Source organism: Cornus florida, unplaced genomic scaffold (assembly GCF_030987335.1).
Source record: "Cornus florida cultivar Cherokee Brave unplaced genomic scaffold, ASM3098733v1 CherokeeBrave_3.0.0_Hap2_Chr07, whole genome shotgun sequence".
NCBI classification, from domain to species: domain Eukaryota; kingdom Viridiplantae; phylum Streptophyta; class Magnoliopsida; order Cornales; family Cornaceae; genus Cornus; species Cornus florida.
The window spans coordinates 4,039,866-4,067,500 of NW_026775577.1; the positions used below are offsets into that span (position 1 = coordinate 4,039,866).

Below are 27,635 nucleotides of genomic sequence, written 5' to 3' on the forward strand. Positions count from 1 at the left end.
GTGGAGACATGTGTGTGCAAGTATCAACTATGAAAAAAATATATATATAAAATATATGTCCAATTCGAAAGCTTATTAACGATCACGGAAACCAAACCAGCAAGCTTGGCTCTGGAACGAGCTGCAACAAGTACTCTCTGTGAGTTATCCCTTAGATTGAGAGTTGAAACGAGAGAGATTTTCAATCCAGCGATAGCTCATAGTGAAAATAACCTTACTAAAGAACAATAACAGCACGATGCCTGGAGAATGTGGGGTGTGACCTTAGGGATACGATTCCCAACATGAATGGGAAGGTAATTACTTTGAGCCAGTAATGAAGAAAATTATATCAGTGGGAAAGATCAAAGCATAACCAGAATTGGTTGTTGATTAGAATACAAATATACAGACAATTCATGATTGTTCAAGCAAGCTGATACAATACACTACAGCATTACATATTTGCTGTTGATTCTTTGATTTCTTCCAAGGAGATGGTCTGCATAGCATAAAAACAAATAAAATATGTAAGAGAAGTAACAGAACTCCGACAATAACATGCACAAATGCATTAAAATTTGAACCATGAAATTAAGGCTAGAATGAATGTCTCTCTCTATGCGCAAGTGTGTTCCTGTGTACATCCAACTCTCTCTCTCTCTATCTTCGCTCGTGCGCGTGTTGTGTATTTGTGTATGTACATCTAAGCATGAACTGAAATGCATCAAGTGCATTAAGGTGCAATCAAATGCTCTAAAAACAGATTATATTCTCTCCCTCATCACATCGAAGCATAAATACATGATATTTAAGTCGAGCACCTGAAACCCCCATTCTAAACTAATTCTGTCTGAGTTCCCAGCCACGAAAGATTACCAATGGTAACATCAAATCTTGATTCATAATAAATGTGTGTATGTCAAACTCCAAGCAACATGATGCTTTAGTATCTCAAATTACATATTCTGAAACAGAAGAAAGGTTACCTGTTCCTGGCCAGCAAAATCATTGTCAGGGGTTAGAAAAAGCATGCAGTGACACTCCTTCCTGCCAAAGCAAACTTTCAATTAGAATATGAATGACTAGTTAAAAAATTGTGTTGTTGAAATTCTGAAAACTGAATATTCAGAAAGCTGAATACCTGTAAAAACTAAAAAACTCACAAGCAAAATATTCGAATGAATAAAATAAAATAGTGATTTTTGAACTGCATTCAAGCGCACCAAACTACCGTTTTCCATGCCACAAAAATGTTCTAAAATAACTACCATAATTATCCATCCTTGACATCACAAGAACCATCACACTTACACCCTAATGGAAGCCCAGAAATATTGATGTCTTCCATCTTAAAAGAAATATTAGAGAATAAAAAATGCAAAGTCCCCAACTGAATAAGCTGACAAATTTTTAAAAAGTTCTAATGCATTTAAAATGTTAAAGTGGACCATACTAGACCAGTGAATTACATTCCCATAGTCTAGTCTGCTTATACTTTCACTCCACGTAATAAATAAAAATTTAAAAAAAAAAAAAAAAAATTGAGCATCCCAAGAAAAAAAATTCATGATCTAATTATTGTGTGGGTAGAAGACCTAATTGATACCTCATTTAAACCAATAAATTTCAAATTTGTGAATATTTTATCCAAAAATAGTACTCAAGCATCCTGGTTTGCTAAATTTAATGATTTTGGTCATTCTGTCATGCAATTTTTACAATCACAATTTTGAACCATCTGGCGCAACTATATCAAGCCAAATCTAGCACTCCCTCCATCCCAAATAAATGTCCCTTTTGGGGACTTCAACTTTTTAAGGGGGCATACAATTAATGGATGTCTCCTTTGAAATTCCAAAACTAGCCCTCTAATAATATAGAAATACATTATTAATCTTAAAAGTTCTAATAAATTAAGGATAATTTAGAAAAGATAAAAATAAAAAAATTAAATTGACTTCCCAAATTGGACACTTTTTTGGACATCCCAAAATGGAGAGATGGACACTCACTTTGGGACACAGAGAGTAGATTTTAGATATTCAAATAACAAAGACGAATGGAAGTTTCATGCAAAAGAATTTTTTTGTGTATGGTCAAGATAGAATGGCACTCAAAAAAACTTGCTTCAAAAGGGAAACTTAACAATAATAATCGTTTAAACAATAAACTCCCAAATGGTCCTCTATTGTCCTTAGTAAAGAAAAAGGAACCTACAACATGCCCACCGTGCAAGAAAATTAGTATGCAAACTACAACCTATTGCAATCTACCTCTCTCTCATGGGAACACATGGACAGTTCCAGAAGCCCTGACCTGCCTCAGCTGGTTTGTCATCATAATGCCTGAAGAAAAATGCCCCCAACATGGTCATGACAAGATTAATTTAAATCTATAATTGACATTTGAATGGATGTATCAATGAAAGCAAGTAATTCTTCTCAAAAAGATTATTAGGACTGAATGTTTACCTACAAGGGCAAAGTGGTGCACCCAATGCATCTTTATGGTCTGCCAATCCCTGTTTACATCACAAGATGAGTTTTGTGCATGTACGTTACAGATGAACATTGAATACAATAATTAAACATGTGGTGAGTTCCAAAGACAGCTTGGAAGTAAGGATGTTAAATCTCCAGAGCCATTTCTAATATTATAACTACCAGATTATAAACAAATATTTGCTTAGAGTTAAGCAGTTCCTGCTTGTGCATGTGTTAATGGGGAATACTGGAAAGCCACATTGGGTACATATGAATAGAATGGAACAGAATGTCCACTCAAGATCTACGTTCATTTTTCATGATCACGCAAGCCACACTGAAGTTGGAAAACCATTCCACTAGAATGGCCAATCCCACAAAAATCTGAAATGTCCATTAATCTCCATAGAGAAAGGAATGGGCATTCCATTCTTCTAGGGGGAAAAGGAAAAAAAAAAAAAAAAAAATCAGAGGATCTTTCCCCTACAGATTGAAATCTTTCCTCTCATCACTTTCTCTTGTAATCTTAACAAATTCTATTCAACGCAAGCAGTTTTTTTTTTTTTTTTTCCCCTAGTTTTAGCAGTCTAAATTTTCATCATGCCCACTCAGCATAGTATTAATAATATTCCGTATAACATGCATCAACAACTTTCAAGAGCATTTGCTGAGAAAAAAATAAATATTTTAAATCAAGTTTGAAGACACAACATGACCAAATATTATTACAATGCCTGACACCTAAAAATATCGGAAAGGGCAGTAAAACTGATTGAGGAACTTTGTAATATAGCCTACCATAAACAGTGACTGATTCCAGCTAACTCCAATTGCAAATGAAAAGATTTAGAAATTTAGGATAAGTCATGGACAATTGAATTGCATTCTTCCATCTTTGAACTCAATTATTTGAGTAAACCTCAACTTAACTGCTCGAGATCTACTACAAGAATCCATTTTGGCCATTCGCTATATCTATAGCCATATCCTTTTCTAATAAGTAACTGTTCAACTATAGGTGCCAAAGAACATGAACACAGCCCATGAACTCGGGGCATGATCTTTATTAATGATAGGCTGTCATGTCTTTCTACCCCATCTCAGTCTAGATCGTTTTTGGCTTTTCCTTTATCATTGTAATGCATTTAACTTGAACCACCTCATTCCATTTGACTATCACCATTGTTTGCCTACTTGGGAAAAGACAAGACCATATCAACCTTCTCTCATCCTTTCCCCAGTTGGCACAATTGCTAACATCTCACAAATGCAACTTGTAGTTGTATCCTTTCTTCTCTTTTCAGTTTTCCGTATCAGCATCTTTCTTTAACTACATTCCTCATATACAGTTAATGTTTCACACCTGCCCAACATTAACCATAAATCCTGATCAATTTGATAGTCAAACTTAAATAATGGTCATGTATTATTGCATGAGGACCTCTTCAATTCATACACTCTACACTAATTACATGTTCCTTAGTTGCAAGGATTTCTCATACTAGGTGATGCACCTAATCCAAATCTGCAGTTTTATAATCCAACTTGAGAGAATGTAAGGTTTATTCTTCTCTCAAGCGACAGAACCTCAAAGACAAATTTAATTTGTCATGTAACTCAAGATATCTCATCACTGGATTTGCAGTTAAAAAAGAAAATGACACATCACTTAATACTAACCTTCAAAAATTATTGCTATGTGAACTAAAACAATAATCAATGTGCTGCTCGGTCTTTCAAATGAACCTTGATTAAAGCTTCTTATAAAATTGTTTCATTTCAAATTTTGACCCATAAAGTATCTATGTACTAGATGTTAGCGAGTGCATATATTTTGTTTGATAAGTGAGATTCATTAACCTGTTTCAACGGATTATTTTCTGGACAAGTGCTTCGGATCTCTAAATAGTATATCCCTTCCCTGCTCCTGCAGCCATACACGTTCCTCTAAGCTATAATCACTTTCCTTGATTTTTTTTCCTTAAAATTTATCTCACCAAGATATAAGCAATGCTTTCTTTTAGATCTTACCTGACAATCAATTTTAACTACTGCCTCAGTTCTAATCCTTATTTAACTAAGATTCATAATACACACACACACACACATACCATCTCAAGTCTATCTTATATTCTTTGCTTATGAACCTCCACACTTCGAATGTAATATTTACCCCTACAAATAGCATAGTCTAGCTGACTGATATAACACATAAGGTCAGCAGACTCAGCACGCAATGTGGTCCCTTCTAATCAAAGGTGACAACCAATTAAAATTCTTCCTATGACTAGAATACAGTATATGCCTGCAGTATGGTGGAAAAAAAAAAAAAACAAAAAACAAAAAAAACAAAACACTTATAGAGCAGCGCATCCTGCACAACCACGCTTGAATATTTAAAATTCAGCGTCTACGCATTTGATTTTACTTTTTTTTTCTATCTAAGATATGCTACAATTTGGGCTGAACACAAACATGATTATTTTTACTTCCCCTACATATTGCAGTGTCTAAGAACCATCACGTGATTCAATAGTAAGAATTCAGGTGCCAAACATGAAATACGAGTACAAGTCTCAAAGCAGTCACTTTGTGAAATAAATAAATAAATAAATTTAATAAAAAACTACAACAACAACAGCAGCAAAACAAACAAACAAACACCAAAACATTAGGTCTATTTCTGCTCTAGCCCATCCAACGACACACACTGGCAAGACTAGCATCTATAATACCCTTTAATAATAAATATATTTATTAATCAAACTTATTGACATTACCTAACAGACAAGCTATATACAATGGCTTCCACTCCCCAAAGGCGTAAGAACAAGATATGTAAGTCATGATCATGTTTTCAAGGGGTATTTACAAACAATCTGAAAGTCAAAGCATGTGCATATTAATGATTCAAACTACTTACCTGAAAAATAATACTAGTAATTCAAATCTCCAAACATTAATCAAATTGAGAACAAAAAAAAATACCTTGATAACAACAGAGGTGACTCCTTTGTCAACACAGAAATAAGTTCCCGACCTACGAGCATACTGCTCCGAAAACTTCCTCATTACTTCAACAGACTTGTCCGTAGGTTCCACTGAAAGAACAAAATTTGAACTCCAATATCAATGAAGCAACTGTAACATATAACTCTCTTCATCAAGTGTTATACAGGTTATTATCAATTTCAACAAATCCATATTTACAACTAATCCACAAAATGCTCGTAAATCGGAATTAATTCTGAAGACAAGCAACTACTATGAAATGAAGCTTCATAATATAGATTAAAACCAAATCCTGAATTTATGTAAATCAAAATTACAAGTGTTGTACAGGTTATTATCAATTTCAACAAAAAAAACATATTTACAACTAACTACAAAACGATTGTAAATCAAAATTAAATCTGAAGGCAAGCAACGAGCATTAAATGAAGCTTCAAAGCATAGATTAAATCCAAATTCTTAATTTATGTACCACAAGACATAACATAGAGTTGCAGATTGAACTTGTGAACTTCCTATTGCACATAGGAACAACAAATTTAGGGTTAAGTTGAATCGATTAAATGATTTTTTTTCTGAAACAGAATGTGAATTCGATAATTCTGAAATTTGTCGGTTACCTTTTGCGACGATTACATGACGGTGACGGAAACGCCGTGGAGGGGTTGCGAAGGACGAAATGCCGACACTGTAAGAGGTTGATGCTTGAAGAGCTCTCATGGCGATTCAAATTAATTTCAACTGCAAAAAAAAACAATACAGTGACTCCCTAACAAATATTTCTGTTATATAGACATATACATATATAAATATAGAGATATAGATACAAATATATATATATAGTTTCGTATAATCAGATTAAAGATTTATTTAAGGCCTTGTACGCCACACGTTGTGAAAAAATATCAGCGAAGAAAATACACAGCCACTCGGTCCAGTGAAGTTACGCCACACTACCTTGAATACCTTCACAACAACAACACAAACACAAGATTTGGACTGGACTCTATTCGGGTTTCTGACTTAAATGGCTTAACTTTTAACCTGGTTTGGCCCAGTTATTATGACTAAATTAGGTTCAAGTGCTCAACTAACCCAAAACAGATTGAGCCCAGTTATTTCTGTGTCTATCCATTAGGTTTTTTGAAATTTCCTTCAAATGAGGACTTCGAAAAATAAAGATCTAAAGGACTCGAATTACAACTCTTTGTAAATTTTGGCTGGTCACGTGTCAAAGTCTTTTTATTATATTATAATTCAGTACTATTTTGTAGAAATATAGGCATGCTTGGTTTGTAATTATGAAAAAAAATTTAAAAAAAAAAAACTGTACAAAAAAACTCTGTTTGGTTCAATTTTCTGAAAATTCAATTATTAAAAGACATGTTTCAGAGAACAATATTTTATTATTCTCTAAAAACTGTTTTCTATTTTTTCTAAAAATTGTTCTCTATTTTCTGAATTTCTGATAACTATCTTCAGAGTTACAAACTTACTTATAATACATCAGTTATAAATTAGCGATATAAAATTATTGCGTAACCAATTTAAGGTAATTGCTGCATAAATGATATAAAATTTATTACACAAGTAATGTAAAATTGTTGCATCGGCACAAGAGAAGATCTAGGTTCAACAAGTCATTACACAATAGTTTATGGCTAACTAGGATTCTAAGGATGTTATAAAATGTAAAAGCATAATATATTCATAACTAGTAGTGTTAAGTTTACTTAAAAATAGTTCGAACTGGAAAATCAAATGCTCCCCTATCCACGCGATGCATGAAGTAAGACTCATTTCACTTTATGCATACAGGAATGGAAGCATTTTGGTCATCATTTCGAAATTTTCGGACAATAAATCATTATTCTAAAATCATATTTCACTTACTTTGATATTGCACAATTTTTTTTTTTTTTTTTTTTTTTTAGGTTAAGAGCCATACCTCTTGAGGCTTAACCAGACTCAAAGAAATTCCTCTTCTCAATGTTGTTGCTCAGAAACAAAATTGGCTTCAAATCCCAGATTTGTTGCGTCATATCCATGGAGTTGAAAACATTTCCAGATAAAAATTGCATAGAGCATGTGATGTGTTTCCAAATTGAGTGGTTTGATTTGATCCATCTATAATTTATTAATTTATGGTGTATGTAATGCACATCAGCCATTCAGCCTCTGAAGAGAGTGACTATTAGTTATAACTAATAACTAATTAAGATTGTTCTTTGGTTTAGTAAAAGTGAGGACCATATCTATATATATATACACGCACGTTCACAAGGCAGAACATAGGAGTCTGAACTCTGAAATGACTAGTAGCTGTAGTTGATGTAAAAGGCTAAAAGCCGCCGTTACTATGTTACACGTACTCCTTCAACTGTGACCGCCAACTTATGACGTCTATTATCAATTTTAATGAGACATGGCATATATGTAGTGTGTGTGTGTATATATATATATATATATATATATATTATATTTATCAAAATAAATGTGAAAAATTAGGATTATGTTTATCTCTTCTACATAGTTATGGTTTAAAATTACAAAGACGACATCGTATTATCATTTGTTGAGGCTATGAAACTCCTAATATTATACATTTTAAAAGTTTAAAAAATATCACTTAATCACAAAGTCCTGGAGTTTATTATTAAACTTTTATTCAATATTAATCTTATATCCCTGGTCACACTAGATATGGATTCGCCTTGATTCAATATTAATCTTATATCCCTGGTCACACTAGATATGGATTCGCCTTGATTTAATATTAATCCTATATCCCTCATCACACTAGACATGGATTCGCTGTCAAAGAATTTTTTGAAGAACTAATTAGTGAAACCCAATTTTTTACCTACAAATTTAGATCTTGATTTAAAAATTAAGAATTTGTTTGATTTGTCATTCAAAAAATAATTTTTTGTTTTTAAATAATTAAAAAAATATACAAAAATTCTACTGATTAAGAATTATTTTTTAAATTATTGAGAACTATTTTTTGAATAATAAACCAAACAAACTCAAATTTCTTTAATTTCAGTGTTAATTCTTTACGGAACCCTTTATTATCGATAAACTTTAATTTAAAATTTGCTTCAAAATGTCTATCACATCTATTTCATTTAATATTAAATACAGCCCCTTTATCGCGGCTTGCTACCTACTGATAGAAGAATTATCACTCTTGTCAATGAAGTTTTTCAAAGCTGACACGATCGATCACAAAGAAGAGCCTCAAATCCAAGAAAACACAAACTCTAACGCCTCAATTCCCAAACTTGATAAAAGCTTCGCTATCACTTTGTTATTTCCCATCACTTTGTTCTACTGCCCTAATTAATTACACTTGGAGTACATTTTTGTGATTGATGTTATGTTCTTTCCAATTGTAGTACAAGTAGCCCTGAAAAAGTAAGTTCTGGAAAAGTTTATAGAGTGACACTTTTTAATTTACATTTAGAAATTAATTGCACTTATTTTTTTTTTGTTTTTAATTACACTTAATTAGCACGTGTGATCTTGTGCAAACAAAAATTTATTTAGATAATTTTACAATATCATGATATTTTGACACTTGATACTCTTCTCAAACATTACCAACTCTCTGTGTCAAAATATCACATGTAGAATTTCTCAAAATTAATCATAACTTATTATAGCTCATTGATCACTTTCTCTCACTCGCTCTCTTTTGACTCTCTTGGAAAGAAACTCACTTACATAGTATTTATTTTAACGAGAACTTAAATTCTAAATTATTTACTTTGAAGGACAAAAAAATATCACTATGTAATGGTCACTCTATTTAAATTAAGAGTGTTCATATATTCAAGTAATTTTATTATATCCTAGACATATTTTGTGAAAAGCTTAATAATAACATAATACCTAAATGCCACAAAGTCAAATTAAATTGCTATATCATTTTTGAAAAATGATATTTAGGTGGATGAGTTAAACGTAAAACACTAATTGAAGGTTTATTTATGTTTAAATATGTTCCAAGTGGGATTCATGTAAAAATCCACCTTTGATTAGTGTTTTAATCTAACTTTATCATACTAGAGTATCATTGTTGATATTTTGTTTATTTTTGGTCAGTCTTCATATATATACAAACGTCTCATCCCATTCATAAAGCAATATGTTGCAGGTACCAAGTTAATTATCCCATTTAAACCACCAAGTTTGAAATCTATTGAATTTTGATTTCATATTGTATTTGATTCCGTTACTCCTTCCATTTTAAATTAAGTCTCCCAAATTAACTCACAATTCTTAATTTGATTTGAGAGGAGGAAGTAATAATTAACCTGGCCACATGCACCGTAATCATACTATGCATTTCAAGACCCCAAGCTATATAGGGTAGGCCAAGTCCCAAAAATCAACCAAAAAAAAAAAAAAAGAAAAGAAAAGAAAAAAGCTGTGATATCATGTCAAATAAAAAGCCCAAGTTTCTTTTAAAATTTTACAGTAATAATATCTTTTGGATGAGTAGGTTGAGTTCAACTTCTATTAAATGAAGAGAGAATTCGAGTACAAACCATATAATATAATATATATTTATATAGATAGATTAGATAGATAGATATAGCTATATAGCAATGATGCACGTATCTGGCAGGTAAGGGGAGATCTCTTGGTGCCTGTGGTGGTACTTACTAGTCATGGTCATCATTATTTCATGAAAAAACCAGCTTTTTCTTTTTTGGAATTCATGAGAAATTAACTTGTGGAGTTAAATGGAGAAGCCAGAAACACATCAGTAAGATGAAAATTTCACATAAACATCCATACCTAGCCAAAGTACATGGTTCGAATCCAACATTTCAACTTGTCTATCACCTATTTCCTTTGAGGAATTTCTTTTTTCCTTTTCTTTTGGATTGGATTTTGCATTTTTATTCACGGAAATGTTGTTTCATCGTGTCCTCAAGGTCATGGAGTCAAAATCTGACATAATTTTTTTTTATGATGGGATAAGTCTCCACAAATTCCGTAACAGTGAGAGACTAGCCCTCTTGACCATTTGCATTGAGGATTGAACTAAATTGATCTTGAAATATTAATACAAGAAGCAAAGAAATTCATTGCTAATTGTGAGTGTGAGAGGAAGAGAGAGTATAGCAAACCCTATAATCCATATCTGATTCGTAGTATCTGTATTGATACGGTTGAAGAATCAGTACGTACTCAAACCTCTGAACACAGTTGAAGATCATAAGAAAAGCATTTATTTTGCACCAAAGACAATATAGAAACAAACAAACAAGGAAACTCGGACAGAACGCTAGTACAAAACAGGAGAGAGATAGATCATTTCTCTTCGTACCGAAACATGATAAAGCCTTGTTTGTATTTTTCCAAAACCTAAAAGGTAAAAACCCTAGCTAAAACCACACCATACCCATCTAAAAGCTAGACCTAAAAAGTAGTAGTAGCAAACCCTAAAAACCACCATAACTAGCTTCTATTGTAGAACACACCATAACACCATAACCATACAAATAGAAAAATAACACAATTAAAAAGATGGGTTTGAACTTTAAATTAACCAAATGATCGAAGTGATTTGAATTGATTGATCATGAAGTGGCAAATGATCGGACCTTGATGCTTGATTCCCCAAGACAATAACTTTGTTGCCAAGCTGAGATCTTCAAAGAGAGATCGAAGACAAACCCTACATATGTTGAGTAGTCTCTTCTTCTTCTACTTGATCTTCATCAGCCAAGACATGTCCATGTTTATGTGCTTTGTATTTCTTCTTTTTCTTCTTCTTCTTCTTCTTCTTTGTGGACTTTGGTTGTAGTGTTAATGATGACAATGATGAGAGTGCTTTGAGTTTTGTGGTTTTGTTGTGGAAGCAATGATGGCTGTGGAGAAGATGGTAAGTTAGTGGTGAGAGAGAAGACATGATGATTGATGATTATGGAGTTGAGAGAGCGAGAGGGACAAATACTAGTGAAGATCAATTTTTTTTTGGCCCCTCTTTCTTTTATTCAGAGGGTACTCACTGTTTTATGATGGAGAGAGAGTGAGAGAGAGAGAGAGAGAGAGAGTTTTATTCACTATCATGATCATTCATGACACATGAGACTCTTTATAATGAAACAGCATGTGTGTGTTATATACATATATGTTGTGTTTTATATACATATATATTGACAAGATTGTTAGCCCCATGCTCATTGCAGCAAAAAGTGTTACAGTCAGTTGTATTATCAAATCTTATACAGTATATAAGAGCAATATTATTTACTGTAGTATTTAATGTGACTAAATTTTAACAGAATAATATAAAATAAAACTTGTTGATGGAGCTTACTGATTCTATACAGGTTTTATAGCAATTTTGAAAATTTTATAATCGAGTAATTAATCAAACCTAATCAATAGAAAGAGTCTTTAAATTACCAAGGGATTATTACATTTACCTTTTATGTTAATGTCTAAATATTAATATGGAACGATTTAAAAATAACATTGACTTTGACTCAATGTGTTAAATGATTATTTTACTTATTTCACTTTTATTAGTTTAGCATATGGATTATATATTATTTTTAGTTTTTTTAAAAATATTTTTAAATTTTGAGTAAATGTTGAGCACATCACTAGACAAGAGTGTTAGATATCATGATAAGTAACATCACAGTTACTAAAACCTAACTTCCAAACGCAAGAGTGTGACAGAAGGTAAAAATATTATGAAACTTACTCTTGGAATCGCATTGAGGAATTATTTGGTCAGGACAATAAAAAGCCATGCAAACTTTAGATAATAATAAGCGTCTATCTTCTTTTTTCTTTTCAAAAGTTTAATAAAAAAAATACACACATACCATGACACGCGCCACAATATTGTCTCTAACAATATTCGAATTCTAAAGCATACCATCTAAATTAATGGATGTATAATTATTATTATTATTATTTTTGAGATGAGATCATACCTATCAAATATAAAAATATTTTAATTTTACTAATAAAAAATTTATCTCATTATTTTAAGTAACGTTATCTTTATCTTTTCAAAGTACAAATTGTAAAAGTCAGAAATCATAACAATTAGGTCCACATCACCTTTGATTTAAGCAATGATATACTCCATTCATGTCTGTAGACTGTAGTTGTCTTTGTTGAATCATATTTTAAAATTCTTTCTTGATATCTGAAAGCGTTTACAAAGGCGATTTAGTTTCAGAAAGTCCTCGTTTCCTGGGGGAGTAGGAAAAACGATGACATATGGGAATTAAGATACTAAAAAGGCTTTATTATTAATCAAATTGCAACCAACAAATCAACAAGTGTGTGAGGTATTGCTGACAATTCCTAGAATTAATCAATAAGTGAGAGTTGTTTGGATATGGGATCATTTCTAGGCATCAGATTAATTCCAAGTACAAATCGAGTGAGTATCAATCAGTTTGAGTTGGGTTTATTTGTTTTTGGGATAATCGGAATTGTGATACGTTCCAAAGCTAAGCTCGGGTTAGTTGGTTTTTCTTTTTAAAAAGTTTAGATTTCACTCTACTTAGTTTAACTTGACACGTCTAATAAAAATAAATCATTTCGATCTGTTTTATTTTATGTTTTTGCTTGATCAGATTGAGCACGTGTTTAAAATCGTTTTGACTTGTTTGTGAACTCATACAAAGCTTACCCAAATTTATGTTTATAAATATGTTCATGAGCAAGCACGGCCGCACATATGCCCACACTAAATTTTTTTGATTTACATTTTTACCTATAGTTTTAGTTAAAATTAAAAAAATGCCCCCCTCAACTTTGTAAAATTTACATTATTACCTAAAATTTCAAAAATGACCCACTCAATTTTTTAAAATGCTCCCCTTCACATTTTTACCTCACTTATTTCTCCACTGAATTTTTTCTAATTTGTATTATTATACAAAGTTTTAGTTAAAATTTCAAAAATGCTCCCACTCAAAATTTTAAAATGACCCACTTCAAAAAAAAAAAAAATTTAAAAATGTCTACCCTTAAAAAAATTCCTGGCCCTTCACTGTTCATGAGCGTATCAATGAACACATACAAGCTTCATGAGCTTATGTATTCATGAGTCTACGATCGTCATGCGTAATAATTTTTAAAATCAACCTATTTACTAAGAGAAGGTTCAATGGACAAAATTTCGACGATTTTGGGCTAGATTTGAAGATTGAATTGCTCCGATGGGGTAGCCAAAAATTGAGCCCCACCCATTGGATAAACGAATGGGTCACGGTATTCCGCGACCCTGTTGGCGATTCGCGGGCCTGCCATGCAAAAACTTATTTATTGAATTTTTTTTAAAAAATAATTATATACATATTTATTTATTTAAAAAAAAAAAAAAACATTTCATCGTTTATTTCAAATAATATTAGAAACTTTTCATTGTTTATTTCAAATATGATTTTTTAATTTAAAAAAAATATGTTTTTGTTTTCACTATAAATTAGAAAAATAGCCGTTAGGAAAAAGTTAAAAAATAAATTTTATTTTAAAATTTAAAAATATTAATATTTTTAGAGAGCGAAAATGCCCATTAAAATACATCCGATAACTAAAATTTGGAGATTCTCAAACGCTAACGTGACTATTGGAAATATTGACGTGACTATGAGAAAATACTGATGTGACAAATTCAGAGAGTCCATTAAAAATACCCAAAATAAGTTCAACAATCAAGTTGGAGCTAAGTCCGTGTGCTTTAAAACTCTACCGTCTAGTAAAATGCAAGGATTCAATATAAAATTCTTTACATTCTTTTTCTTAGTTGCTTCTCTTCATTCACGACTGTGAGTAAATACACTTTTTTTGGCTATTTTGTTGGCTCCTATGTGGATTTATTAATATAATGAATAAAAGAAAAAGACAATGCAAATGAAATCACTTTGGGGCAAATGAAAAGAAAAGAGATGGGAGAAGAGGAGAAGGCAAGATAAGATAAGAGGACAAAAATGTAAGAAAAGTTGTACATGATACTTCCTTCTTCTTTTGTTTTTTCCCCCTTAAATCTAACCATATTTAAGAAATTTTTATTTCTAATTTTTTTAATAAAATAAAAATCGTTGTTTTACACTTTAACCAATACTGGAAGAGAGTGAGAGAGAGTATTCCCCCCCCCCCACCAAAAAAAAAAAAAAGCAGTCAACATATAATAAAAAATCTTTTATATTATTATATAATAAAAATATTGTTGTATTCTAATTTAAACTAGAAAGTGGATTTGTTTCATTTGGCATAGATTTAGGTGATGAGATGAACGGAGAATAGGACTTTTCTCCATTGGAAATCTTGGGGAATGAGAAAAAGCTTTTGAAAATGTGTTAGTGAAAACGACTTAGCAAAATAAAGAAATTCGCGAAAAAGAAAAATAAAATGTAAAGCTCTTCGGATAAGATAAAAGTTTCTTAAGCTATCCATCAAAAGACACATCAAAAGACACATGGTAAGTTTTATACTATATACGGGGGTTGAATTTTGCTTCCTCTTGGACTCAGTAAAACTCAAGTCTTTAACTTAACTTTTCTACTTGTCATTTTAAATATATAATAATAGATTAAAAGAAAATAAATAAAGGTTATAAAAGCAAGTCAGCAAAACATTATTTGAAAAAAGCAGATCAGAAAACACGATTGACACATCCAAATCACGCGGATGCTTTCAATACAATCAAAAGTTACTTCACATGGATGCTTTCGACATACTGTAATCAAAATTGATGCCACTTTCTATATATAGAGTTCATGTGCACACCACCTTTATTTTGGCCAAGGCAGCTGTTATGGAGTTTTATTTTTATTTTTATTTTTATTTTTATTTATTTATTTTTTATTATTTTTGTGTGTGTCAAATCACATGGTTAAAGAATGGGTTAAGTGAAAAAAAAAAAAAAAAAAAAAAATTCCTGTAATATAGATTTTTTGTACAAATAATTTTTTTTTATTTAAAATGTGCAATTTAATTTATAAAATTTTAAAAAATATACAAACAAATATCTCTGATCATTTTTTAATCAAAATTAACATAAAATAAATTTAAAAACCCTAATTCGCTCTTTTATCTTCCTATTCCACCCTTTTCTAAAATAAGTTCCTCTGGAATGAGGTTTGGTGGTCGGACAGCTTCAGATGGTTTATTCTTTAACCATCAGTGATTCTGTGATGGGGGTTTTAGTTTCTAGAGGCGGTGGTGGAGAATCTGATGTGGGTTCGGTGGATACAGGTTGTGGAGACGAACCACCAACTACTTTCAATTTGATGAGTGATCGGGTGGTGAAGAGGAATGTATTGTGGACCTCAAGAATTCGGAATTTGGAGGCGAGAGAGATGGAGGGGTGGTGGGATCGAGGTTCGAGAGGAGGGGCCGTTTGGTGGCAGGCCAGAGGTGGTAGTCGATGGTTCGATGGAGGAGGCTGGCCGAGGTTTGACCAATCGTGGGGTTGAGTATTGAGACGTGAGAAAGGGAGTGGTGGTGGGTGCCAGCGAGGAGTTTTTTGACGAGGACGGAGACGGAGCCGATTTTTGAAGAGGAGGAAGAAGTCAGTGGGGTTGGCCAAGTTGACTTGGGCGACGGAGAACGTCATGAGGTCGTGGGGTTGAGGTTTGAGACGAGAGAAAGGGAGTGGTAGTGGGTGCCGGCGAGAAGTTCTTTGACGGGGACGGAGACGGAACTGATTTTTCGGTAACCGAGGACGCCGCGGTTGGAGCGGAGTTTGAAGAGGAGGAAGAGGTCATGCGATTTTTCGGTGGCGAGCTTCCCTTTGTATCAGTGATGAGTACAGAAAACAGTTTCGGGTGAGCTCCAAACGTACCGACGGCCATCCTCTCCGCGACGGCCATCCTCTACTTTTTTGTGGCTGTGGTTTAGGCTTTTTGCTATGGACACGGTTAAGCAAAGGAAATTGTCCAAAATAGCAATTTTACATTGCCTATTTTTTAATATTATTCTATTTTATTGATAAGAGAGTATTAATATTTTTTTATACAAACAATGGACTAATTGTATCAAATTGATAATATAAAAAAATTTTATATCACAGAAGACCTTTTTTGCACTATATTTATATATAAATAATAGAGGCGATTTTTTGCAATCAACCCGTAAAAGATGATTATGGATTAATTGTATCAAATTGATAATATAAAAGAATTTTATATCACACAAGACTTTTTTTACACTATATTTATATATAAATAATAGAGGCGATTTTTTACAATCAACCCGTAAAAGATGATTTTGATATCATCGTACACTGAACTCTAAACAATAAAAAATTATATGAAAAACAGAGTGCCAATCCTTCTTTATTTGTTTTTTTCCCGTAATTTTAGTCATGTCTGTTTGCTATGGACGATCGGTTAAGAAACAGCACTAAAACCAGACAGCGACAATGCAAGACCAGAGAGGTTCAGCAAGACATGTCACTTTTTCCAAAGAATGTCACTGTTTTATGTGAATTCAGACTGCTTATTTCTCGTATGCACCATTTCTCTTGTCTTATACTGCCTCTGCCATTTCATGTACAATTGTTGTACTTCAAAAGAAGAAGATGGTAGTTACTGCTGGTTTCATAGACGTCCCAATTTTACTCGCTAGGTATTATTCAATAATGCAGTCCAAGTTCAAAATAAATGTCATGACAATACAAAAAAAACACCAAATCTTTTACATGAAAAAAGTATGCAAGAAATAACCACGAGACCGTAGTGTCGAGTAAAGCAATCCATTATATTGAAGAAAATAGTTACACCTACTTTGACTCAGACTTATGGTTAAATTCACTTTGCCAGGACCTGGTTCATGACAATCTTCAAACTAAGTCCTGGGTTCCTACTCAAACACACTTAGAGCTCAGTTGCTACGAGCCACGCGACTTACTTCCACAATGCAATCGAACCACCGATCGAATGCAATTGCTCCATGAACAATCTGCCCTCTTCTTAGTGATCCTTACTAAGTAATAACAATGACACTCCTTGCTAGGGTTTTTTAATTTCTAGGTGTATTCACAAATCTCCGCAATTTTTTCACAACCAAATAACCTAGAAACCTTGTTTATACAGGAGATATCAAGAGCCACATTCAAAACAGAATCCAATTTGTACCGGTGCAAGAAAAGCCAAAACCGGTACGATAGTGTTCAGGACTTGAACACGGAACATCTGAAATCCTGTTCTGCTGGTGTGTTACTAAACCACCAACCAGTGCAATATATTCCCATCCCAAATTATAAGGTATCTAAGGTCTTTCTTCTATTCGCCCTAATATAATTGAGCATCATGGAATGTCTTGTAAGGATGTTCCGAGGTGACTTTCATCTTCATAACTTGTCTTCAAAGATGAGAAACAATTCATAAAGTAGCAGAAGATTATTTAACATTTTGGTATAAATAATAATGAGCCTGACTTCAAGCTCCAGTTTAAGTTTATTGTCTAGGATTATATTCCTGGACAATAGGGGCATGATAATTACATGATATAAACTTATTTACATAAAAATGTAACATACATTTATTTACAAAGGGTTTGTAATATACTCTACAATGGAGCGCCTTTCAGGTCCAACACACAAATACATTGGAAGGATGGAGATCAGAAGCATATTCAGAGAATGAAGGAGTGTTCGTTCCTGAAAGTGGCAGATATCCATGTGTGGGGAAAATAAATGTATCAGCTAACAAGAAGTGCAATTTGAAATGTAATCATATTTCATTAATTCTCGAGGAAAATTTGACATTAATCAAATGTTTATTTATTATGGAATACATTTCTCATATAACATAATTGGAGCAGAGCTGTTACTGATCTAATACTCACATTTTTTCATGCAGGTACTGTTCCACCGTCAGAGGTTTTGGACCACCAAACCAATTGATCATAAAGATATCTTCAATTTCTAATTTGAAGATCTGAAAATCATGATCCTTAGGCCAGTCTGTCAACAACCCAGAGAAATGAGGAAAAGTAAGGAAAGGATAAACACTATTTGTAAACAAAAGACAGAAATTGATAAAACGAACAGAAACTAATAAGCAATCAGGTTCTACTACAACAGAAAGAAGAGCTACCGCTAATGTACAAAATATTTGTAATTTACCCTTCATCTCAGGATGCTTTGCAAACAAGGCGGTTTGAGCAAATTTAGCTTCACTGGAATTCTCATCAAGTACGCGTAACTGAAATACCATAGAGACAAATTTATCAAAGTTAAGCCAAAAATATGGAGCCAATTAGCAAAATACTCAGCAAAGCCTTAATCTAACTTTTAGAGAAAAAAAAAAAATAAAAAAAATAAAAAAATATTCACTGCTTTAATACATGCATGAAGGTGTACCGCATAAAAGTAGTGAGCGAGGTTCTATTTTCCAAATACTTCCAGACAAAGGTTTCCCCTTGTCAGACTTAACAAAGTTAATGAGATCTTATTAAATGGCTTTTGGAGACAACATATCCTGAACTTGCAAAATTGGCCAAGATAAAATGTGGGTAAGATGCATGCATTTATAATTAAACAGGCCTCTTTCTGTTCCGCAATATGGCGGTCATGGATCCCAAGGTTCTACTCTTGCTTGAGCCTTAATAGTATAGGAAGCAACCATTGCAAATTGGGACAGCAGAAAAGCTGATTGACACCAGTGCTTCTTTTTATTTATTGTGTTTGTTTTATTTTTGTTATCTATCTATTTATTTGGTTGGCTATGTGACATTTCACATATTCTGTATCAATGGTACTTAAGTAAGATCTATGCGTCCAAGTCAAGATATATGGCACCATCAGTTTTCAAAAAATCAAACTCCCTTGTTTCATAAGTCAGCAGTCAGCAACTTATTATCTATCAATGGTAAAGTTAATTTTTGTTAACATAAATATAATATTATTGAAAACAATAAATTAGAAAGCAGAAAATGGAGCAACGTAGTGAGAATTTCTCGGGTACACATATGTAACTTGCTGCCTTCTATAAGTATTTTTATTGGGTAAAGTGCAAAAAAAAAAAAAAAAACCCTTGAACTATGCCCCAAGTGAAACTAAGCCCCCAGAAATACAAATAACCCCCTTGAACTATGAAATTGTTGCATTTAAGGACAGAGAAGACATCTCTGGATTCTCCGCTCCTCTTCCATTGCCAGGATTTGGTAAAGACATTTTTACCTTTTAATAAAAGGTAGTTGTTTCACCCTTGAGCTATGCTTATAAACTTAACTAAATGATGTGGAGGATTGAAATCACAAGAGCCACTCAAAAATCGACACCTCACCAATCTTATCACAATGACCCTGACACATTCTTACTCCACCAAGTAAGATCCTCATTGTCAAGTAATGGTTTTCCTCCCTCCTCTAACCCCGGGTCAAGACAATTTTCCTCCTCAAAGAGGTAGAATAGGTGATGGGGCTGTATCAATCTCCTAACTTGGGGGATATGCCTAATCTTTGGCCTCATTGTTGTGAAGGTCCACCAATTGCTGAATCAATTTGTTCCTTGTCTTAGTATTGATGAGGCTGAATCTGCTCTAGAATGTTCACACTTAGAAGGCATTATCGTCTGGCTTAAAACTCACTACCACTGTCTGATTCTGCAACACTGGTTCCTTATAAAATCCGCCATTCAACTGTAAACTCTATAATTATCTTGATTAAAATCTAAGAGTTAAACATAAGAGAATCATTGGCAATATCCATATCATTGATTGTTTGACAATATCCATATTAGTGCTCATATATATATTTTTTATATTTAGCTAAATTGGATATGACAAATACAAATGGCGTGTATATACATACAGAGACAGAGACGCAGACCCTAACTAAACGATACACTCTCTCTATATATATATAGACAGAGAGAGATAGACGATGGAGAAAGATAATCGGCTAGGTTCAGTAGTCGATCAGATCAAGCAAGAGGTAGAAGATGGAGTTACGGATTTTAGGGATATATATATAGGGCATGTTTGGCTGGGGATTGGGTGTAACTGTAAGAAGGGCAGTATGGTCTTTTCGGCTTCATAAGAGCTGTATGGTCTTTTAATTGAAATTGGGTATTCATGTGCCAGGCATGGGGAATTTAACGACCAAAATCTAACCGCCGGCTGCCAGAGTGGGCAATTTGCAGCTACAGTAGTTAGTTCAGGGGTTTTTTTTTGCAACTTCTGTACATAAGGGGGGTTATTTGCTAATAGGGGCATAGTTCAAGGTTTTTTTTTTTTTTTTTGCACTTACCCCATTTTTATTTAATCACTAACACTAGCTAAATGATCTACCACAACTTAAATGTCTCTCTATCAACCACATAAAAGTATTTTGAAGTTATCCTGACATTGTTTTTAGACACCTCATGTGTTAGGCTTTTACAAGAGATCATAAATGCAGAGAAATGAGTTGAGGATGATCAAACTGAAACTAGGGAGGAAATTATTCAAGCGCAAACTGGAACTTTAGAGGAGGTTAACAAAACCACACATAAATTCAATAATAAATAACAATTAATCATGCAACACACCTTTCCTGTGAGTGTAATTTTTGAGCATGTGGGATTCTCAGGATCTGCTTTGTTACAAGTTCCAATTGGATATTCACTGATTGTGAAGGAAGACCTCTGATCTTTCAGTGCATTACTCGCAGTTGGATCAAGGGTTGTCAAATAGAAGTATGGAATTCCGCGGCCTTTCCCAGGTAGCCCATCACTGAAGGAAACCACATTTCTGCATAGAAATTGGAATTTTCTGTTGAGTAAATAATAGTACAGGAAATAAACGAGTTATTAACAAGGCTTGCACTTGTGCGGGCCAACCTTAGCCGAATTGAAAGTTTGATCGGGCTAAGCGTGGACAAAACACAAGCCTGGTTTTCATTCAGCTGGGTTCGGATGGATATCTAGAGCAACCCAATAAAACCCAAGCTAGACCAAATAGAAACACAAACATATTATAGTGTATATATGTACATAATGGGACCAATGTAGTACAACCCTCCCGACCCCACAATTTTTTGGGTACTTTAAATTTAACTCAAACTCATACAGTTGAGTTCAGGCATGCCTCATTTCACACATCCTTCCCTTCATAATCTAGGAGACAATGATACATTTTCCTTTTATGTACATATACACAGCAGCAAACTACTGCCTGATCAGAATCTCATAATTTGAGGTAGGAGCCAATCAGTTTGAACTTTTAGACTTTGATGAGGTTTTTTTTTTTTTTTTTTCCTTTAATTCCCTTTGAGATATAAACTCCCCATGGTTAAATATGAAATAAATATAAACTGTTGGGTCATCACAATCTAAATGAATATATCTTTGCATCATATATACCATTTTAAGAAAATGTAATAATAACTTGGTTCTGATTGATTTACAGAACTTATTATGCATTTCTGACAAATTAGGACTTATGATCCATACTACTTGTAATACATTCTCATGCTCACATAATAAATAAGAGGCGTAAATTGAAAATAAGAGGCGTAAATTGATGTATTTATCTGACAATCATTTCCAAGGGCATTATTGAATTAACAATCACTTGAAAGCTGTAACAAGAATACACCAAAAAAAAGGTAAAAACATACCCAAAAGGTGCTCCTCCCAGATCACTTGAGATGGTACTGCAAAAATAGAATCTCCACATCAGCTTCAATCGACAGTATATAAGATTGCCTACATAAAAATTATCAGAGACTGAAGATTTTGAAAAAGATAGCAAAGCTTTGGGTAAAGGCAGGTTAGCAGCTGGCCATAATGTAAGCCACGACCTCATGATGGAGCAGTTTTGCACCTTGAGAAGATGAGAGATTGAGAAATAGAATAATCAGGTTCTCAATATGAGGTGAAGATAACGATGGATCATGCCTGGACCAATCTACTATTCTGCACATTGCATTGGATTCTATATATAAGAAAATCAAAGCCCTCCTTTTTTCTTAATATTTCTTTAGAAGTATTGTATGGATTTTTTGCTCATTACATTCTAACTAATAGTTATTCTATTTATCATTTAGTTATTTATTTAATTTTACCTATGGTTGGATTTATGGTATCCACTGTGTACTGAAATACTTCTTCAAGTCGAATAATCCATAACCTAATTTTCCCACTACTACTTTCCAGATCTGGTCTGAGAGCCAATCCTATTCCATTCATAGGATAGGTCACTCGTCCCCGTTGCATCTCTTACTTAACTCAACAAATATGATTTATTCTTCATTATTATTATTATTATTTTAGCATAACATCATTGCGGAAATGAATCCACTTCAATTAAAACTGTTTACTATATCATGGGTTAGAGATATAAATTTATACATGCATTAAATAAATTCCCCTTTCCCCAATCCCCTTCCTGAAAAGACAAAATAAAATAACTTACGAGAAAACGGATTTTATGAAGATATACTTGGAAGGACAATTTTCTCTAAGTTCTATCTTACACAGCTTCAGCTTGTATTTCAAGCTTTAAAATATTTAACTTCAATCTGCGCATTTCGTGGCATGAAGATGTTAATCGAAGCCTTTGTTCACTTCTCTTTCACCTAACATGAAAGGTTCCCAAGAAAACTTTTACTCACTAAACGGTCTCTCATAAAAACAGCACCTTAATTAAGCAAATAAATCAGCAATAAGACCACTGATTCCCAACCACATAGTAAGGACTCTTCAATTTTCAGCATATCTGACCAAATATTTTCATCAAATCCCTTTTTGTTTTGTCAAAATTTTAAGCAAAATCAATACCATGACCGGATTCAATCACAAACGGTTCTGATGATAAAAGAAGACCTTCTTATAGCAAAAGGATTTCTACCCAAGCTAATGATAAATTATAACCCCAGAACTAAAATTAAGACGTCCATCAACAGATAATTAGTTCCCCCGTTCTCACATATCTAAGGCAGAATTTCCCTGTTTAAAGTGATCGAAATAATAATCTTTACTAATCAAAACTAAATAAACTCAATTTGCATATAAAATTGACGATCACTTGACATAACCCAAAAACCATCCCTGTTCAAAGTCATCAGAACAATAAATATTTGACAATTAAAACTAAATAAACTCAATTAAGCATTATCGAAACGAAAACACCATAATCAACAATTTTCTCAATCGAACAAAACCAATTTGATATAAAACCCAAACACATAGTCAACTATATGAAATATATTAGCAAAAATACAAATACCCATTAAAATAAACAATATATAAAGCTAGAGAGAGAGAGAAAGATCGTACTTTAAGACCCCCCAAGAACTCTGAGAGACCAACCATCGAGCGAAAGGGGCCGCATTATCAGGTTTGGGTTTGGAGATGGAGAGCAGACGACCATGTACGGAACCTTGAAAGACCACAAAGCAGAAGACCAGAGAAAGAACAAGGTATAAATCGGAAAAGCCTTTGGTTTTCATGTTATTGTTCGATTGATGATCCAATGAGGAGATGTGGATGAACTGTGCTGTGCTATACAAAACGAGTCTATATATAGTTGTATGTATACAAATTTAGTATATATATAAAAATATATACTATATTTTGTATATATAATAAAATATGAATTTAATACTATACAGCAAATGCTACAGGTTGTGGACTCTCTGAAGTTTCTCGCCTAAGAGAAAAGGACAATAAAGAAGATAAGAAGGAGTTCAATCCTGTGCATACAGTTACAGGATACGTAAAAGAGTTCTTGCTTTTCATGGTTGTACTTTGGGGACTAATGACTATTTTAATTTGAAATGGAAGGGTAAATATGTCTAAAGATATAAGCATGAAGCTTTGTGGAAAATTGTTTCTTAGATTCGTTTCGCATGCGCTTTGTTTTAGGTGTTTTATTTTTGGCTAAAACATAAACAGTATTTTTGTTGTAAGAATGTTTAAAAAATAGATCGAAAACACGTTTGGAAACGATATTTTGATGTGAAAATGTCGAAAATAGAAACATGCAAAATATGCTATGAACAATTGCCAAAATAAGAAAAAATAATTTTTTGACATTTTGGTTTTGAGCCACTGTTCACGACATGTTTTAGCACTGTGTAAAATAAAACAAGACTGCACCACGTGCTTTTGTTGCCAAAATCAATACTGTAGCAGCCCAAAAATAAAAACAACATAAACAAAACACATATCGAATAGGGCCTACAATTAGTTATCCTTAATAGTGGTAAAAATAAAATTGCATACATCTAAACCATAAATTAAGAAAAATCTTTGAGTTTGCCATATTGTAAGGTACTAAAAAATTAAGGATGACAATATATGTTGTGTTGACACAGTTTTTATTCGGGTCAAGGAACAAGACATGATTATTACATTAATAACATAATAGTGTAATTCATTTAATCAATAAGTCAAGACTTAGCATAACATAACAAAAATACGATCAATTCATTTGTGTAAAAAAAAAAAAACACCGAGTATCCCGACATTGTTTAGAGCAACTCATCTCTAAAATTTGGCTTTCCATATTTAACATGTTAGCAATTTTCAAGAATCACGTTAGCATTTTTAAAAGTTACGTCAGCGTTTTGAAGTCCCTAAATTTTAGCTATCGCATGTAGTCCAATGATGCGTTTTTGCTTTCCAAAAATATTAATATTTTAATAATTTTTTTAAGTAATTAAATTCTTTGTTGATTAAATTATTTAGTCAATTAACTTTTTTATGTATACAATATTGTAAACAATATAATATCAATTATCATTTGATTTATTTATTTATAGAAGTGAAAACAAAGTCACACTTTAAAAAAAATAAAAAAAATCATTTTGTTAGGAAATAAAAAATATTTTCTTGGCCCAATATAACCGTTAAGACACTGTTTGTGTCAAGCAAATAGTGCTTAAAACAGTTATAATGTCCGAACATTGAAAATTTTATAATAATAATAAATAATTCACTTTTTTCTTTTTCTTTTTTTTTTAAAAAAAACTTTTTTTGTCCAAAAAAACCTTTAAGACATTACTTGTGTCGGCCAAACAGTGCTTTTGAAGGCTCTTTGGTTCAGTTGTGTTAGGAAAAAAGAAGAAAAACCAAAAAAGCCTCAAAAAAAACTGATTTTTGAAATTTTTTTTTTTTCCAAGCTAAACACGCCATTAACCCAATTCTAGGCTAAGGACTATAATGGTTTGGCCTTAAAAAAAATAATAATAATAATTTTAAAAAAATCAAGCAGACCCGCGATCACCAACTGGGTGACCGTTTTTTTGCGAATTAACTGCGTGACCCTTTTTTTGCGAATCATTCCGCAATTCAAATTTTCAGGCCCACAAGTTAGAGACTCCATTGAACTACCTGCATCATTAATTTAGGCACAAAGCCTCTAAAACTTTCCCCATTGGAACTACTATTAATTAAAGGAATTATTTCTGACATCAGCACCACAAATTTAATCAAAAGAATTAATTAAATTATAATGAGTTGGTGGGTCAAATAAGAAACCCAAATGAGGAGGCCCTGGATGACATGGGCCAGGTCCGACTCGCAAAACACAACCTTCAGTCCGAACAGCTGGGTCAGCCCATAGAAAGACACTGCCATATGGGCCGAGCGGGAGTAAGCCCATCAAGGGTGACCAGGGCTTACTGAGGAATAGGCCCAGGTCCAGCAATTAGTAAATATCTTGTAAATATCTTGTAAATATCTTGTAAGTATCTATAAATAGGAGTTGGAATGAAGAGGAGAGGGATCTTTATTCGGGTTGAGGTGTAAGAATTCTAGAGAGAGAAAGAATAGAAGGAGTTTCTTGCATCTTCAATTGGCGCCGTCTGTGGGAAACGCATGAAAGTTTGGTTGATCAATGAGGAGTATCGAATGGATTCAAACCAATTCGGTTGATCGAGACTCGATCTTGCGGATTTGAATCCAGATCTGAGCGATTGTGACCTACTCTGGAGGAATTACGATTCTTGAAGCCTTGGCAGGAGTGATTTCAGATCTACGCAACCACGAGTTGCTCGATTGTGGCAGGATCTGACGGATTTAGAGTCCAGACAATTCAGATCTTGTAAACAGTGAGCATAATTCGGAGAATTAGAAGCCAGATCTAAAAATTCCTACTCACGAAGCTCAGATCTACTCGCGAACTTGAGATTAATGCCTTTACTCCGTTCGGGAATAATGATAGGTGAAAGCTCCAATCCGATGGAGGCTGTCCAGCAAACAAAGCTCGAAGAGTTGATGAACTTGATTGAAGCTCTCAGAAAAGAAAATGCAGAATTGAAAGCTGGATTGCAGCATCGGCAAATACCCGCAGTTTCGCATCCGCTTCCGGTCGGAGAAGGAGGTGTTCCATCTAGTATCGCGCATCAAGGCGATCAGAACGAGAACAATCAGTCAGCTCACCACCGTGATGAAAGGATGATGGACAATTCGCCACCAAATGTTCGTCGAGTTGAAGATCACGAAGGCTCGACTCACGTTGATCCGCAGCGGGAAAGGTTTGACCGAGAGGAAGTGATGGAGGTAGATCGCCGTCGAGTAGCGTCGCCTTGGCAGAGAGAGTTCATAGAGGAACGGTCGTTCGATCCGTCTTACCGGCCCTCCATGGTTACTGTCACTCATCACGGTTCGGAGGGCAGAACCGTAACTCACAGAGCTACCGCTGGACTCCAGAGAGAGAATGAAGCTCTCCGATCCGCAGCTCGGACGGTGGATTCACCATTCACCGACGAGATCTTGAATGCGCCGCATCCAAGGAAGTTTGCTATGCCAGTCTTTATTCTGTTTGACGGAACAACCGATCCGATCGATCATGTGTATCATATCCAGTTGAAAATGGCCCTGAATACGGAAAACGACTCTTTAATGTGCAAATGCTTCCCTACAAGCCTGGCCGGACCGGCGCTCAGCTGGTTCAAAAACTTGCCTAGGAGCTCTATTGGCAGTTTCAGGGACCTGTGCGATCGGTTCATAAGCCAGTACTATGGGAACAAACGCCCGCCGAAGGACATCTCGAGCCTGTTCACGATGCGGCAACACAAGGATGAACGGCTCCAGGCCTTTCTTACCAGGTTTAATCTCACTAAGAGTATGGTAATCGAATGCCATCCTTCTACGGCAGTTCAAGCCTTCAAGTTAGCCATGACACGCGGAACTCCGTTTCACACCAGTCTGGTAGTGAATACGCCAGCTAC

General features: G+C 33.7%; 2 protein-coding genes across 2 annotated transcripts; both read right to left on the reverse strand.

The window, feature by feature from the left end:
- Window positions 1-352: 352 nt before the first annotated feature.
- On the reverse strand, window positions 353-6,288 carry LOC132315829 (ferredoxin-thioredoxin reductase catalytic chain, chloroplastic). Its single transcript, XM_059814243.1, has 6 exons — window positions 6,098-6,288; window positions 5,454-5,566; window positions 2,454-2,503; window positions 2,256-2,327; window positions 969-1,029; window positions 353-481 (listed from the first exon to the last, which is right to left on the reverse strand). Exons 1-6 carry the CDS (start codon window positions 6,195-6,197, stop codon window positions 437-439), a joined length of 441 nt encoding a protein of 146 aa, XP_059670226.1. The 5' UTR covers window positions 6,198-6,288; the 3' UTR covers window positions 353-436.
- An 11,574-nt stretch (window positions 6,289-17,862) lies between these two features.
- Window positions 17,863-24,071, reverse strand: LOC132315830 (uncharacterized). Its single transcript, XM_059814244.1, has 6 exons — window positions 23,737-24,071; window positions 22,077-22,112; window positions 21,007-21,208; window positions 18,601-18,679; window positions 18,321-18,438; window positions 17,863-18,132 (listed from the first exon to the last, which is right to left on the reverse strand). Exons 1-6 carry the CDS (start codon window positions 23,907-23,909, stop codon window positions 18,108-18,110), a joined length of 633 nt encoding a protein of 210 aa, XP_059670227.1. The 5' UTR covers window positions 23,910-24,071; the 3' UTR covers window positions 17,863-18,107.
- Between the last annotated feature and the right edge of the window lie 3,564 nt (window positions 24,072-27,635).

What these genes read in the sequence shown, in the direction of transcription:
- LOC132315829 (XM_059814243.1), bottom strand. Translation starts at nt 6,197, where the DNA reads ATGAGAGCTCTTCAAGCATCAACCTCTTACAGTGTCGGCATTTCGTCC. An exon ending in GCACCACTTTGCCCTTGTAG is followed by an intron (nt 2,328 to 2,453) that starts GTAAACATTCAG and finishes ATTTTTCTTCAG; the next exon opens with GCATTATGATGACAAACCAG. An exon ending in TGTGTTCCCATGAGAGAGAG is followed by an intron (nt 1,030 to 2,255) that starts GTAGATTGCAAT and finishes TTGCTTTGGCAG; the next exon opens with GAAGGAGTGTCACTGCATGC.
- LOC132315830 (XM_059814244.1), bottom strand. Translation starts at nt 23,909, where the DNA reads ATGAAAACCAAAGGCTTTTCCGATTTATACCTTGTTCTTTCTCTGGTC. An exon ending in AGTTCTTGGGGGGTCTTAAA is followed by an intron (nt 22,113 to 23,736) that starts GTACGATCTTTC and finishes CTATTTTTGCAG; the next exon opens with TACCATCTCAAGTGATCTGG. An exon ending in AAAGCATCCTGAGATGAAGG is followed by an intron (nt 18,439 to 18,600) that starts GTAAATTACAAA and finishes GGTTGTTGACAG; the next exon opens with ACTGGCCTAAGGATCATGAT.